This window comes from Rhizopus delemar, genomic scaffold (assembly GCF_000149305.1).
Source record: "Rhizopus delemar RA 99-880 supercont3.12 genomic scaffold, whole genome shotgun sequence".
In the NCBI taxonomy this organism is placed as follows: Eukaryota; Fungi; Mucoromycota; class Mucoromycetes; order Mucorales; family Rhizopodaceae; genus Rhizopus; species Rhizopus delemar.
Genome location: NW_027137838.1, coordinates 1,060,019 through 1,073,742, shown reverse-complemented (window position 1 = coordinate 1,073,742; position 13,724 = coordinate 1,060,019). Strand labels below are relative to the sequence as shown.

General features: G+C 43.7%; 7 protein-coding genes across 7 annotated transcripts; 4 read left to right on the top strand and 3 right to left on the bottom strand.

Annotated features, from left to right (window-relative positions):
* Positions 1–519: 519 nt before the first annotated feature.
* On the top strand, positions 520–2,160 carry RO3G_13696 (uncharacterized protein; the record flags this gene model as incomplete). Its single annotated transcript, XM_067668280.1, has 2 exons — positions 520–1,869; positions 1,930–2,160. 2 exons carry the CDS (start codon positions 520–522, stop codon positions 2,158–2,160), a joined length of 1,581 nt encoding a protein of 526 aa, XP_067524381.1.
* An 8-nt stretch (positions 2,161–2,168) lies between these two features.
* Positions 2,169–3,830, bottom strand: RO3G_13695 (uncharacterized protein; the record flags this gene model as incomplete). Its single annotated transcript, XM_067668279.1, has 1 exon — positions 2,169–3,830. The coding sequence occupies one exon, from the start codon at positions 3,828–3,830 to the stop codon at positions 2,169–2,171; it is 1,662 nt and encodes a 553-aa protein (XP_067524380.1).
* Positions 3,831–5,291: 1,461 nt separating this feature from the next.
* RO3G_13694 (uncharacterized protein) lies at positions 5,292–5,760 on the top strand (the record flags this gene model as incomplete). The annotated part of the gene is made up of 2 exons (XM_067668278.1): positions 5,292–5,318; positions 5,479–5,760. The coding sequence occupies 2 exons, from the start codon at positions 5,292–5,294 to the stop codon at positions 5,758–5,760; spliced, it is 309 nt and encodes a 102-aa protein (XP_067524379.1).
* Positions 5,761–6,884: 1,124 nt separating this feature from the next.
* On the bottom strand, positions 6,885–7,403 carry RO3G_13693 (uncharacterized protein; the record flags this gene model as incomplete). The annotated part of the gene is made up of 1 exon (XM_067668277.1): positions 6,885–7,403. One exon carries the CDS (start codon positions 7,401–7,403, stop codon positions 6,885–6,887), a length of 519 nt encoding a protein of 172 aa, XP_067524378.1.
* A 2,867-nt stretch (positions 7,404–10,270) lies between these two features.
* Positions 10,271–11,086, bottom strand: RO3G_13692 (uncharacterized protein; the record flags this gene model as incomplete). Its single annotated transcript, XM_067668276.1, has 2 exons — positions 10,271–10,718; positions 10,767–11,086. 2 exons carry the CDS (start codon positions 11,084–11,086, stop codon positions 10,271–10,273), a joined length of 768 nt encoding a protein of 255 aa, XP_067524377.1.
* Positions 11,087–11,422: 336 nt separating this feature from the next.
* On the top strand, positions 11,423–12,960 carry RO3G_13691 (RuvB-like 1; the record flags this gene model as incomplete). The annotated part of the gene is made up of 4 exons (XM_067668275.1): positions 11,423–11,584; positions 11,633–12,094; positions 12,142–12,749; positions 12,801–12,960. 4 exons carry the CDS (start codon positions 11,423–11,425, stop codon positions 12,958–12,960), a joined length of 1,392 nt encoding a protein of 463 aa, XP_067524376.1.
* A 191-nt stretch (positions 12,961–13,151) lies between these two features.
* Positions 13,152–13,628, top strand: RO3G_13690 (uncharacterized protein; the record flags this gene model as incomplete). Its single annotated transcript, XM_067668274.1, has 3 exons — positions 13,152–13,169; positions 13,224–13,414; positions 13,466–13,628. The coding sequence occupies 3 exons, from the start codon at positions 13,152–13,154 to the stop codon at positions 13,626–13,628; spliced, it is 372 nt and encodes a 123-aa protein (XP_067524375.1).
* Between the last annotated feature and the right edge of the window lie 96 nt (positions 13,629–13,724).

Genomic DNA, 13,724 nt, shown 5'->3' with positions numbered 1-13,724 from the left:
TGATGATTCGCATACTAAGTTTAATGTAAAAGGGAGTAGCTTTGTCTTTTAGCTTCCATCTAGAGTAAGTTTATATTCTTGATTTGCCTGTTTTAATGAATCAGTCACAACCATGCTAGGCAGTTGACAGTTCTATATGATCAGCCTTAGATTTCCTTTTTTTTATAGAAAATATTCAAACTCTTTCATCAAAGTATCCCTGTTTTCTGATTCTTTCCAGCGGCATGAACTATTCTTTTCTTAGTTCTTTGTCAATTGATGATGGAAACAATGAAGACGAACAAACGAAAACAAAGCACAAGAAATTTGGGCTACTTGTAACGTCCACTGTACAACAAGCCGATACAATGAGCCGATGTCTCTTGCTTAAAAAAAAGGAATTCATCTCATGAACAATGAGAAGAGCGTGTTATCTTCTGCACACTATTGTTCAACGCGTTTATTTTAAAAGAGACACGGAGATAAGCCAGCACCGTTTTTCTTTTCTCTTTATCAAAAAGTCCTGCGCTCACATCATTCATGCTGTTCAGTTTACAAGAAGAATATGCATTAGCCTGGCTTCATCTGAGCACGATTTCCATCATCACGATCCTCATCCACCTGTCACAGGCCTTGTCGAGACTTTCTCAGGGTGCAGATGCATCCAAGGCACGTATCGAGAGTGCCTGCAGCACACTCGACTCCATCGCTTCTCAGCTCTTCAACGCGCCTCATGTTTTGCTTGTGGCGACTCAAAGCGCGATCCAGACCACCAAAGAAAATGTGCATCACGCCTTATCTGCCGCACTCACCGTGATCAAGACGACTCTTGTCTGGTTCATTCAGTTGTACAAATCCATCTTTCGATGCCTGCTTGGCCTGCCCGTCCATACCTTGCTGTCCCTCTTGACTCAGGTGGCTGGTCCGATCCAGAAGGCCACAGAGGACATTGCCTCTGTCTTGACAGGATCAAATCACTTTTTGGGCAATTGGACCCAGGGTCTGCAAGGGATCAGTGATCGTCTGGACCACTGGGTTCAACAGGAGGACGATTGGGTTCAGCAGATGGTGAGCATGCCCTTGGACGCGATCCAGATCAAGCTCAATCAGAGTTTGGGTGACTGGGAACCCGCTCCGGCTCCTGTCTTGGGAAAAAGCCAAACGGTATGTGACACGGCTGCTCTGGAGGATGCGGTCGATCGCCTGTATGCCCAGGCAACCTCCAGTGTGTGGTGGATGATGGGCCTTTTGGTTTTGTGTCTGGCTCTCTCGATCGCCCTTCAGGCCTATTCTGTCAAACGCAAGCATCAGAGGATCCAGACCGCACGTGACTCACTCCTGGCCGTGTTGAGTGGAGCAGACAGCGAAAAGAGGCCGGCAGGCCCGGAGCTCTTGGAAAGATACGAGCGGACGGTCCAGTTCCCTTTGCTTTTTGCTCGTCTCCAAAGTCGGTGCCGGTTCCTTGGAGTCATGAGCCGACCTGTAGCCATCGATTGTCTGCTGGTCGGCCTCACAGGCATCGTTCTCCTGCATGCCTTTGTTTATGTGTTGGAAAGCAAGACAAGACGTCTCTCGCAAGACTTTTCCAACCAGGTCATCGCTTGGACAAACCACACCACGTCTCACTGGGCTACAGAAGCTGGCAGACAGTTGGAAGAAATGAACGATTGGGTCCATCGGACAGAAGTCGATCTGAATGAGCATCTTTTTGATACGATCAAAAGTACAGCACTCGGCATGAATCATACGCTTTCATCCGTCATGGGTGAAGTACAAGAGGCGATCGGATCGATTCTTGGAGGCACACTACTAGAACAGCCTGCACAAGGTCTGGTGCAGTGCCTGGTAACCAATAAAGTCGAAAACATTGAAAATGGCCTGACATGGATAGTAAGAAACGCTTTCGGCCCCTTTTTTAAACCTAACCCCCTCCCCTTTCTCATGAAATAGGCCTCTCATGCTTATATTCATTTGACCAAGATGGACATCACCTCCTTTCATCCATCCAGTGTGGTACCCAAACTGACCGAGACAATGCTACATCATTTGCAAGTCGACGACGGGTCATCAAGTGCATCCTTGAGAACCTTACTTGGATTTTATTATACACTGCTCCTCTTTTGGCTTCTGACGATCGTCATTGCCACAGGGTTTCAAATTAAACATCGACAGAGTCAATAAATCCTTCTTTACTTCAACTTCTGTTCTCTCAAAAAGATCCACTCCAATTCCAATGTCTCTCGCCACAAGGGGCTATTTTTACCAAAGGCGACAGCGACTGTTTCCTTTGAGGACATGATCCACCTTCGAACCCCTCTTTCATAGACCTTTTCTAGCTGCCTTTCGTCGCTGATCAGCTCGAGTTGGATGATCGCGTTCCAGCAGGCCTTGGCCAGATTGAGAAAATGCTGCGCGAGCATGGGATGGTAGGGCGGGTAGATGAAGCAGTATTGGATGAGGATGTACATGCCCAGTCGGACAGCGTTCTGCCAGTGTCCCTCGGCCATCTCGTCGTAGAGCAGACGGGTGGCGGTGGAGAGGGTCGAAAGTCGGTAGGGCACGAGGTCCGAGACCGGATAGGTCATGATGTCCGTCAAGGCAGTGCGCAGGATATCATCATAGCTGGACTGAACGGCCGGTCGGGCATGCGACGGTAAGGGATCGTCAAAGTCGGTGAGGGACGTCTTGCGGGCCTGTCCGACCTGCTGCTGATGGAGTTCGGGCTGGTTCGAGGTCAAGAGATAGGGCGCAAAGAACTGGATGAGGTAGTGGGTATAGTGAGAGAGATCGAGTGGTCGAGAGGGATCCAGACAGCCATCACTTTTCCGGTCGTACGTCTTGCAGAGCCCCAGTAGATCCCACGCCTCGACTTCTTTCAGCAGACGCGAACGCACACTGTCCTGGTTTCCCAGCAGCTGCTGGGCTCGATCCCAGTCGTCCTCTTCCTCTCCCAACAAATCATCCACCAGGCTCAGGTAGGCCTTGGGCCCTTCCTGTCTTGTGCACCGCACACACCGACAGTCGAAAAAGTACTTTTCTCGCAGCGCACGCTTTCGATGGGCGCGTGCGTGAGCCGGGTCGATGTAAGAAATCGTGATCTCCGTGTCGGGTTCGATGGTGTCGATCGCCCGGATCTCGGCCAGGGCCCCATCAAAGACGATGACGGCGTTCGGTCGACAGGTATGGTTGAAGAGCGACGCGACGGGGTAGGTGCCCTCGCCGACGGCAAACATCTCTTGATCGTCTAGGGTGAAATTATTCGACTTGAACACGTTCAGGTAATGCACCAATTCGTCTTCATCGATCGAGGTCTGCTGCACATGGGCTCGCTTCAGCGCTTCCCTGGCCAAGCGCCGGTGGCTCGCGAGCACCCGGCCGGCCTGCAACGCGTCGTGGCCCATCAAGCTGAAAAACGCCTCCATCGTCACCTCCACCGTCTCACCCTCGGCTTCTGTTTCTGTCTTGGCCCGTTTTCGATAACGAGAGACGTTCAGAGCCACTTTCTCGAGCATCTCCAAGTCGAGTTCGTTTTCGGCATCTTCATGACGGACTCTGGCCGGATCACACACAAATTGATGGTAGCTGAGCCACGCGTTACTAAAACAGCCCATGTCGCAAAAATAGACACTTTTACAGCGTGAACACCGTTGAAGAGGCGGTCGGGTCTGCTTTCTGAAACAGTAGTTGCAGTATTCATTGATGGTTTGTGGTAAAGCAACTGTGCCTAATGGCTGTGAGGTGATGATCACTGTGCCTTTGGGAATAGTCGCTGTGCTCTTTATGTATCGGCCACGAATAGGATCGTTTGAATCGACAAGCGTCAGATTATGTTGATGAAGATAGGTTTCCATGTTGAATGAGAAAAAAAAAAAAAAGAGGAAAAGACGGTCAAGCTGCGTTTTAAAATGCAGAACGAGGGGAAAAAGTTTATGTAAGTTTGTACAAGACAAAGGTTATTTTTCTCACACAAAAAAGTGAAGCGATCGCGTTAGTTTGCCTGTGTGTTTGAATGAATCGTATACCAAAGAGAGAGACATGTCTCTTCTAGTAGCAAAGAACGAATGAATGAAAAACCATTTATACATGTACGCATTAATAACATCCTTATAACAATCACTTTGAAAAGCAAAACTTTCACTAGACAAGGATATAGTGTGTTCTAATGAAAACAGTTTCAAAGATAGCAAGTTGCAATATATTTAAGCTCAAATTGGAGTTTCAAACGGATCCTATTTTTTTTTTTTTTTTACTTATTCAATGAAAACTAGAATCCACATAATAGTGTATAAAAAAAGGCCATTTGTAAGCCTAGTGATCCGATAAATTCCATTGTGAACAATAGTTTGCTTTCCAATATAATAGAATGCCTTGCAGTGATAAAGAGTTTGAACTACTATCTGTTGTTTATTATCTACACCATGAACGGAAACTATCAGAAAATACGAACCTAATCTAAACTAGGTCACTGAAATTTCAATTAGCAGCCTATCAGTCAACAGCGCCAGCGATCGCGTTATTTAAGCTTCATTTCATGTCCTGAGCAGGCAATCATTGACGGGCTGAAAGACGGCCACTGGGAACACTGGATAGGACCGACTGTGACTCTTTTATTCCAAGTGCTCACTTCTCAAGCATCGAACTGTCCATGCTACTGTTGGGATGATAGGCAGCCATGAGGAGGAACATGGGGGGAGCAAAGGATGTCAGTGAAAAGCGAGGGTTCTCCGATGCCTTTCTCTGCAGAGGGTCATTTACATTCTTTCCCCGATAGCGGACACAAACGTTTTCTTCTTGTATTCTACTTTTGGCCTACAGCGTCTACGGAACACAATCACCCGCTTACATGAACTTTAAACGAATTTGTGCGACCCTGTGTTTTGAATGTTTATCGTGGATGGTCTATTGTAAGAAAGTCTGTTGTGATGGTCTACAACATGAGAATTTTAAATTGTCTGAATTGATAAACGGAAAATCATCTGTATTTTAATTTGCTTTTTTATCCAAAAAAAAAAAAAAAACTTTAAAAAAGAAGGGGGGGGGGAGTATCAATGTATTTTTTCTCGACCCTCTCTCTCTCTCTGTTTTTTTTTTCTTTTTTTTTTTTTTTTTTTTTTTTTTTTTTTTGGATAAAAAGGATGCGCTTTTTATTCTTTTTTTGTACATGTTTACTATACCAAGTCAATGCTATTTCATTATTTTTAGATAAAAGACAAGGTAAGAAGATGAAATACAATGTAAAACGAAAATTAACTTTATTTTCAAGCCATTGCATCAAGGTCCTGTCTGTTTACTGAGAATAATACAGTATCGATATGTTCACCTACATCCTCTTCTGTTTGGTATAATAATACAATATATGATATTACATGGAAATACAAGTAAGAAAAGGGTCTTTTTTTTTATAAAGTAACTAAACAAACCACTTTAAAGTAATCCCTATTTTAATGCCTATGTAAGTTTATTCCTTCTCAACCTCAACCAACTCAATTCTCTCTGTAGTCTCAAGTGGATCTCTATCTGCTCTATTCACCCAACACGACCGGTGATTATACGTCTGTCAAGACCTGGTCCAATTTAGAGAAATCAATTGGGGTCTTGGTACCACTTGTAGATGATTCATGGTATCCAGAGACACTACAAGACAATTCGCCCAATGTCAGTTGGACCATGTATTTTTATTTAGTAGGCGCTGGTTATGATATTCAAACGGATCTTGCAAAGATACCCTCTGGTCAAAATCAATTTCCTCCTCCTCAATCATTCACCTTAATCCGTAAATAACTTTTTTCTTTCCAAAACTCAGTCTGCTAATGTGTTTTGTACTCTTTTTAGAAAATGCACGTAACACCAGTCAATCGACGCCAGACGACCGTCGCCCTACCGAGCCCAACGCAACTCATCCAGAGACACCCAACGAGAAAAGCAGCAGCCAACTGCCCAGCTGGGCGATTGCCTTGATCTGCGTGTTCTCTGTCTTGTTTTTAGCAGCCCTGATGGCCATTGTCTGGGCAGTGAAAAGGTACAGGGAGAAAAAGAGAGATGGATTTGTGGCGACGGCGACAGCGCATGATGAGAAGCTGCTGGTCCCAGATCACATCGCGTTAACGACAGCTGCAGCACCCACCGGAACCAGCTCGAATCATTCAACCCCTACTTTATTACAACCCAATCTGAACCGAGCGGATGAAAAGCTGGGTGTGTTGAACGAAGCGAATCATTCCAGTAGCATCTTATCCTCAACCGATGCACTCTTGATCGCAGACACATTTAGACAATTCATGAGAAAACCAGAGTGGAATGAAGATCATGAAAAATAAAAAAAAGGGGGTTGTTTCATAATAAAGCAACTTTTCAATGCACACCTTTCTTTTTTGGTTTACTCCGCGAACGGAAATGATCCGATGTTCATTTGTATCACATTTATATTATCATTCATCAGGAAAACCTGTAAACAGGCGACGATAGAGTTCCATGGGTGATTCTAATTCGTGATTGTCTGCTTCTAGCTTTAGTGGAATATGACCCTCTCCTCCTGTTTCTATATCTATGATTGCCTCATCTAATCCTTCAACTAGACACATTCATTAGTTTCCTTCTTTTTTTTTAAATCATCTACTTTACTTATCAACTGAAGTTCGGTATCTCTTTTATCTAAATCTTCCCATGTCTGTTCCAAACCTTTTCGTTTCATCAGCAGCTCATTCAGTTGAAGGTCAAGTTGTTCAATCTCATTCACAACCGAAGACTATTGGATGTTAACCACCGCTGGGTCATCACCCGTCTTTTCTTACCTTTTGCATACCAACCCTATCCAATTCTCTCACTTTTCTTTCCCTTTGTGCAACGATCCCTTTCACTGTCTTTGGTGTCTCTATCGATCCATCAGTCTCACACAACGCCTTATTTTATGCCTCACCTTCTTTTCTTTCTTGACTGTACACACTCGAACTGTCCGACGCCATCTTTCTCTTTCGCTGTCTTGATCTCTTTTTGGGTTTCGCTAACGAAGGATAGGTCGCTGCGAATCCTTGAAACAGACTCACCGGCTCGTTCGATTCCGGTATGTCTTCTTCCAGTAGGGCCACACTCGAAGGCCAAGCGTAACTGGTGCCGTGCAGGACGAGATCAGACCGAGGTCGGGCAATGGCGGTCGATGTGGTACTACCTCGCTGCTGCTGCTGCATGATTTGCATCGCTCTCATCATCGATTCCGAACGATAGACTGGATGGGCTGCTAAAGGACTGAACATGACCGTCGACAGAGCGTCCAGTGGGGGTACGGACACTTGAGGCATCAGACTTTTGGCGGATGTGACCATGTGGCTGGCCTTTTGTCGAACTTGAGCTACGGCTGTTTGAGCCGTGGAAAGGTATTCGGTTGTCAAGACTTTGAGATCTGTTCTTTGGCGTGTGGTGTCGGTCATGGTTGAAGAGAGAAAAAAAAAAAAAAGGTGAATTAACCCCGAAAGTTGGATGGGAGAGAAAGAGTGGGTCGAGTCACACAGATGCTGTGAAAGCAGTGCGAAAAGGCGGTTTTTGAAATGAGGGAGGGAAAATAAGTGCCCCATGGACGGCTTTTTTCTTTTCTTTAGGCGGTTTTTTTTATTATCAAAGGGCGGTAATTTCTTTTATGATCAAAGAGTGATTGTACCTTTGTAGACAAGTAAAGAAATTAAATAGTTTCATTCTACACATACTTTTCAAACTATCTATAAAGTGCCAAACAAATGCTTCGAGATGATTAGAAGGAACAGAGCTGCAAGTCTCCGTTATCCTTGTCCTTGAATTACTGATGTCCTCGAATGTGCTTCGCTTCCCCCCCCCCCCTTGTTCTTCACAGACCAAAAATGCTCCATTGGGCCAATCTTGAGAGGAGGAGTAGAGAGAAAGAGAAGTGCGTCTATCGCTTTTCTCTGTGATGATTTCACTGATCGGCTGTATGAATAGGTGCATTGTCCATTATCAAATAAAATCCTTTCCTTTTTTCAAACAAATCCATTAAAGATTTGATAAGTGACAAAGCATGCCCAGCAGTAGTCCATTTTGGGGCACGCTTGCTTGAATTGGCGGGAGCTCTTTTTTACGACCTACACCATCCATTTTTATTCTTTTGGATGTCTAGCAGGTTCCTGAGCTCCACTGCTATGACACGTTTTGTCCTAATTGCATCCAAGATAGTGTGTCATGTTGGCTTTGGTAGAGGGAGCGTTATTTCGATAGCTAAAGAAATAGACAAGTTAACAAATAGAAGAAGACAAGAGGTCAGTGAGAACTTGTTCAAAATAGGATTGAAATACAAAGGGTATCCACGAGAAAATCCAGTCAAGCTTTTTTATCAACAACTCTATTCAGTGGATCCTGTGGCACACCATTCACTGCTACCTGCAAGATAGAACAGACCTACCTCAATTGAGGACGATCGCCGGTACCTCATCTCGCCAATTACAATCGAGGACATGATCAAGCAAAGAAAATCATCGGGAAGCAAAGTAGGTCTGGATTGGATGGTTTAGGTGATGTCTTTCTGTCTTTTATCCGTTCTCACCTTTACAAGGTCTTCTTATCAAAATATACAGCATAGCTCTGTCTGATGATACTTTTTCTCTTATCACAACGATGTTTACATGTGCCAAAGAAAGGGTACCTCTCTACTCGAGAGTGTATGTGTAGAAAATATCATTTTTCACCCATGATCACTTGGAAAATAACTTGTCCTTTATTGAATGACTCGTTCTGTTTTTTACTCATCAACTTGTAAGATTCTCAAAAAAGTATTTATATTTTGTCTCTCTGTTTTTATCTTTTGCTGTCAGTTGATGAACATGAAGATCTCGGGGAAAAAAAAAAAGGTTTATTGATAATAAAAAAAACTGCTCTTTGGAAATAAGAACCGTCGAAAGAAATACAAAGGGCCAACCATGGGTATCACGACCCTCAAATTCAAAAATTGTCTTTGGCACCTTTCCATGACAGAGAGAGAAACTCTGTTGTTCTGACATGAAAAATAATCTGTTCTCTCTCTTGTAAAATTTGAATGATTGATGTTGGATTCAAATTCAATGCGAGTTGTTTTAAAAGAACTGGATGATTTCTACAGCTTTTTTTTGATGACTGTTCTACTTGATATGTCTATTTTAGCCTAACTGTATATTGGGCATCGCTTAATCTTGAACTGAAGCTTTTTAGAGCTCTTTGCTCCTTTTTTCATCTGCACAAGCTCACCTTTTTTTTTTTTTTTTTTTTTTTTTTTACAAAGCATGCACTATTTATAAACGATGCGTAGCCTGGGATTATCCTTCTTTTCTGCCCATAGCCATCGACCTTGTGGTGGTGAATTGTGTCAGGCTTCATGGATCGGGCATTTTAAAATTTCCAAATTAAGAATCAACGAATCCTAGAGAGCAAACGTGTCAATAAAAAATACGTTCCTATTTTTTTTTTTAATATATTTTTTTTTTTGTTGTTGTTTTCTTTGAACAATGTACAATTTACAACAGCGTATTAGTGTAAAAAAAGAAGACAGGACTGAACTTGTATGGATGCTAAATCGTCTTTTTTTAGAATTTGTTTTCTTTTGCAATCACTGTTCTTTCAACCGTCTTGGGTGCAGTTGCTCTCATCTCCTACATCCAAGGTTATGCATCTGTCCAAGGTCGTGTGAGTGTCGATGCCAATAAAATCAAAATGTAGGCCATCAGACTGTATCGAAACAGAGACTCACAGGACTCTTTAGTGTATCACGTCGTTTTGGACCCGAAAATCAAGATTATAGAAAACCAAGTGAATTCGCCAGATTATCCTTTGATATTGACGCTGGTAAGAAATAAAAAAAAAGGTCAACAGACGACTGAGGGGTTCTATAGACTTTAGTCCACTGTTTGATTGGAACACCAAACAGATCTTTGTTACTGTTGTAGCCGACTACCAAACGGATAAATATGTAAGAGAACAAGACAAGGGGTTGACAGATACTGATGTTTGCCATAGACACGTAACTCGGTTGTGATTTGGGACAAGATTATTACGAGTAAAGAAAAGGCCAAGTTGAGATTGAAGAATGTGGGTAATAAGTATGCGATGATTGATGTTTCTCAAAAGTGGAAGTAAAGTAATTCAATCAGCATGACATGATCTAATGAGACCCTCTTTTGATAGTTATGAACGTGCCAATCTATCCCTCGCTTGGGACATCACCCCTCATGTGGGCCTGCTTCAATCCGGCCACTTTTTGACAGACGCTCAGATCACACTTCCTCCTTTCTCTCCTGTTTAACAACCATGTTTATTAAAGTTATTCTTTTAAAGTCACCGAAGCATGTCTTAGTGTGTTTTTGGCATCCGTGCCCGTCGTACCTGCCTTGGCAGCCGCAGCTCTTGCCTTTGCATAGGTATCTTGAATGCCTTCCATCGCCGTCGTCTGAGCCCTCGTCAAACTGTCCTGGAGCAGGACCTGTCCTTTCTGAAGATGGGCATCGACCACGTCCTTGTTGCTGATGTACAGACGAGGGAACGTGAAGGCAGAGAGAGTGACCAGGGTGAGGATGGACAGAGAAGAAAGGTAGGCGGAGAGATGCCAGACCAAGTAGGAGAGAACGCCCCACTTGATGCTCGTCTTGGTATCCTCAATCAACACGATCCGTGTCAGGCCACGAATGAGGGTTTCGGCCACATCGATCCCACTGTCTGTGAGTTGACGGACATGGTGACGATCGATGGCTCTTTCATGATCAATCATGTTTCTATGTTGTGTTAGTTTAAGCAAGGGCAGACAGGGACTTGTGTATTACCTGTAAGGATGTGTTGCATGGCTTTGGTCTGAGAGGACCTTTTGACTTTGAAACATGAGATGAACATAGACCAGGTTGATGCCGATGGCCAGTGACATGGCCATGGCGCCCAGCTGAAGTAAAGAATAAGATCGAGTCAGCCAGAGCGAGCCAAGGATGGAGCTCATGACGACAGCCGAGCGCATCGGGTTCTCCCAGTGCAGCAGGCTGAGGATCTCGGTTTCGATCCGCTGCGTCGTCTCGTTACGTTGCGTGCTCGTTCTCTGTCGAAAGCCAGAGGTAGAACTTGGGTCGACTTCAGTCGTGGCCGAGGTCTTCATGGGAGGGAAGATTTGCTCCTGCTGCTTTCGAAGTGTGTGCACTTGAGGCAAGTTAGGGTCCTTTTGGAGTCGGTCACTGTCGGGAGGGGTCAGAGGTCTTTGATAGGTTTCCATGATGAGAGGTGAGATGAGAAGAAAGAGAATGGACGGGGGTGCTTTTTTTTATAGTTGAGTCTAACTGCATGAATGAATGATATCACGGTGATGAACCTCGTCGTGCGTTTTTTACCCGATCCTTCTTTTTTTCCAAATATAGTCATCACAGTCACTCTTCCTTTCTCTCGAAAAATTTTCGTGGAAGCTCTCTTTTTTTTTTTTTCTTTATTAATCAACAGCATGTCTGCCTCGAATGAAAAGATGAAGATTGAGCAAGTCAAGACGACACCTCTTGAAAAGCGTGTAGCCACCCACTCACACATCAAGGGACTTGGTCTTCGTCAGGATGGTACAGCAGAACCTATTCAATCAGGTTTTGTAGGTCAAGAAAATGCGCGTGAGGTAATGAAACACTGAAAGGAGGGGTTTTGTTCTTTAACACGTGCGTAGGCAAGTGGTATTGTGGTAGAAATGATCAAGAGTAAAAGTATGGCGGGTCGTGCATTGTTATTTGCCGGTGCTCCAGGCACAGGTAAAACAGCGATTGCCTTGGCTATCGCACAGGAACTTGGACCCAAGGTACCCTTTCGTCCTATTGTTGGTTCCGAAGTGTATTCGAGTGAAATCAAAAAGACAGAAGTCCTGATGGAGAATTTCAGAAGAGCGATTGGATTACGTATCAAGGAAACCAAGGAAGTGTATGAAGGAGAAGTGACCGAGTTGACACCTGAAGAGACAGAGAATCCTCTTGGCGGATATGGCAAAACGATTTCACATGTGATCATTGGATTAAAGACCATCAAGGGTGTCAAGCAACTCAAGTTGGATCCAAGTATTTATGAATCCATTCAAAAGGAAAGAGTGACTGTGGGTGATGTGATTTATATTGAAGCCAATACAGGTGCTTGCAAGGTAAAGGGAATGAGGATGCATTTTATTGATATACTGATGCGTCATAGCGAGTGGGTCGATCGGATGCTTATGCTACAGAATTTGATTTGGAAGCAGAAGAGTATGTCCCTTTACCCAAGGGCGATGTTCACAAAAAGAAGGAAGTCATTCAAGATGTCACCCTTCACGATCTGGACGTAGCCAACGCCAAACCTGAGGGAGGACAGGACATTATGTCGATGATGGGCCAATTGTTGAAACCAAAAAAGACAGAAATCACAGACAAGTTACGACAGGAGATCAACAAGGTCGTCAACCGATACATTGAACAGGGCATTGCAGAGCTAGTGCCCGGTGTACTCTTTATTGATGAAGTACACATGTTGGACATCGAGTGCTTCACCTACCTCAATCGTGCTTTAGAATCACCTCTTTCTCCCATTGTGATCTTTGCTACCAACCGAGGTCACTGTACTATTCGAGGCACAGAAGATATTGTATCTCCTCACGGTATTCCCGTAGATCTTTTGGACCGTTTGTTGATCATCCGTACCTTGCCTTATTCAATTGACGAGATCAAGGTGATCATTAGCATTCGAGCCAAGACAGAGAAGTTGACTGTGGATGAAGAAGCAGTAGAATACATGGCTAATGCGGGTATCAACAGCTCACTAAGGTAAAGATGGGTGCTTTGATACAAAAGGATGCGTCCTCAACTTTTTGATAGATATGCTGTTCAGTTATTGACACCAGCTCATGTTCTCTCAGAAATCAATGGTCATTCAACTATTACGTTGGATGATGTGAAAGAAGTCGATGATTTATTCTTTGACTCTAAAAGATCAGCTAAACTTTTAATGGAACAAGAATCTCGTTTTCTTGTTTAAAATGACATGTGTACAGTAAAATAATAAAAACCATACATCATCCTTTCTCCTTCTCTCACTTTGTGTGTGTGTGTGATACACCGAAAAGGTAATCATCACATTTTTATTTCCAAATCCGATAGAACCATTTAAATTATTTCCCCCTTCCCCTTCACACTTTTTTCTTTTTTCTTTTCATCACTTTTTAAATCATGGAAAAGTTCAAGGAGGTAAGGTACAAAGGGAGTTGGTAAATAAGAAGACTCAAGGCGAGCCATCTTTAGAAACTCGCTACGCTTCGTGCCGAAGTGGACACAGCTACCAAGCGTGCTGAAGAATTGCAAGCCAAGGCTGAGCAATTAGAAGCTGATGCCGAACAAAAGGATAACGAATTGAGTACCTTACAATCCCGTGCCAAGGAGTTGGAAGAGTCTCTTGAGACGGCTGAAGCCAACTTGAAGCAGGCAACAACAGAGTAAGTTGAAGAGAAGAGGGGGGTTGGGTGGATGCTAATTCGGACTTGTAGTTTCCGTGAGGCTGATTTACGTGCTGAACAATTAGAAAAGAAGGCCGTCAAGATTCAGCAAGAAATTGCTATTTGGGATAAAAAGAATGCTGAATTGGAAACCAAGTACCAAGCTGCAAAGGCTGAAATGGACGAATTGGAAGGTCAAATGGAAGGCGTGTAAAGGAATGGAGCATGAAAAAGAATACCCTCATTTAAAAAAGGCACTTTTTATTTTTACAAATAAAACATTCAAGGTTCAACGTGAACGGAAAGGTCA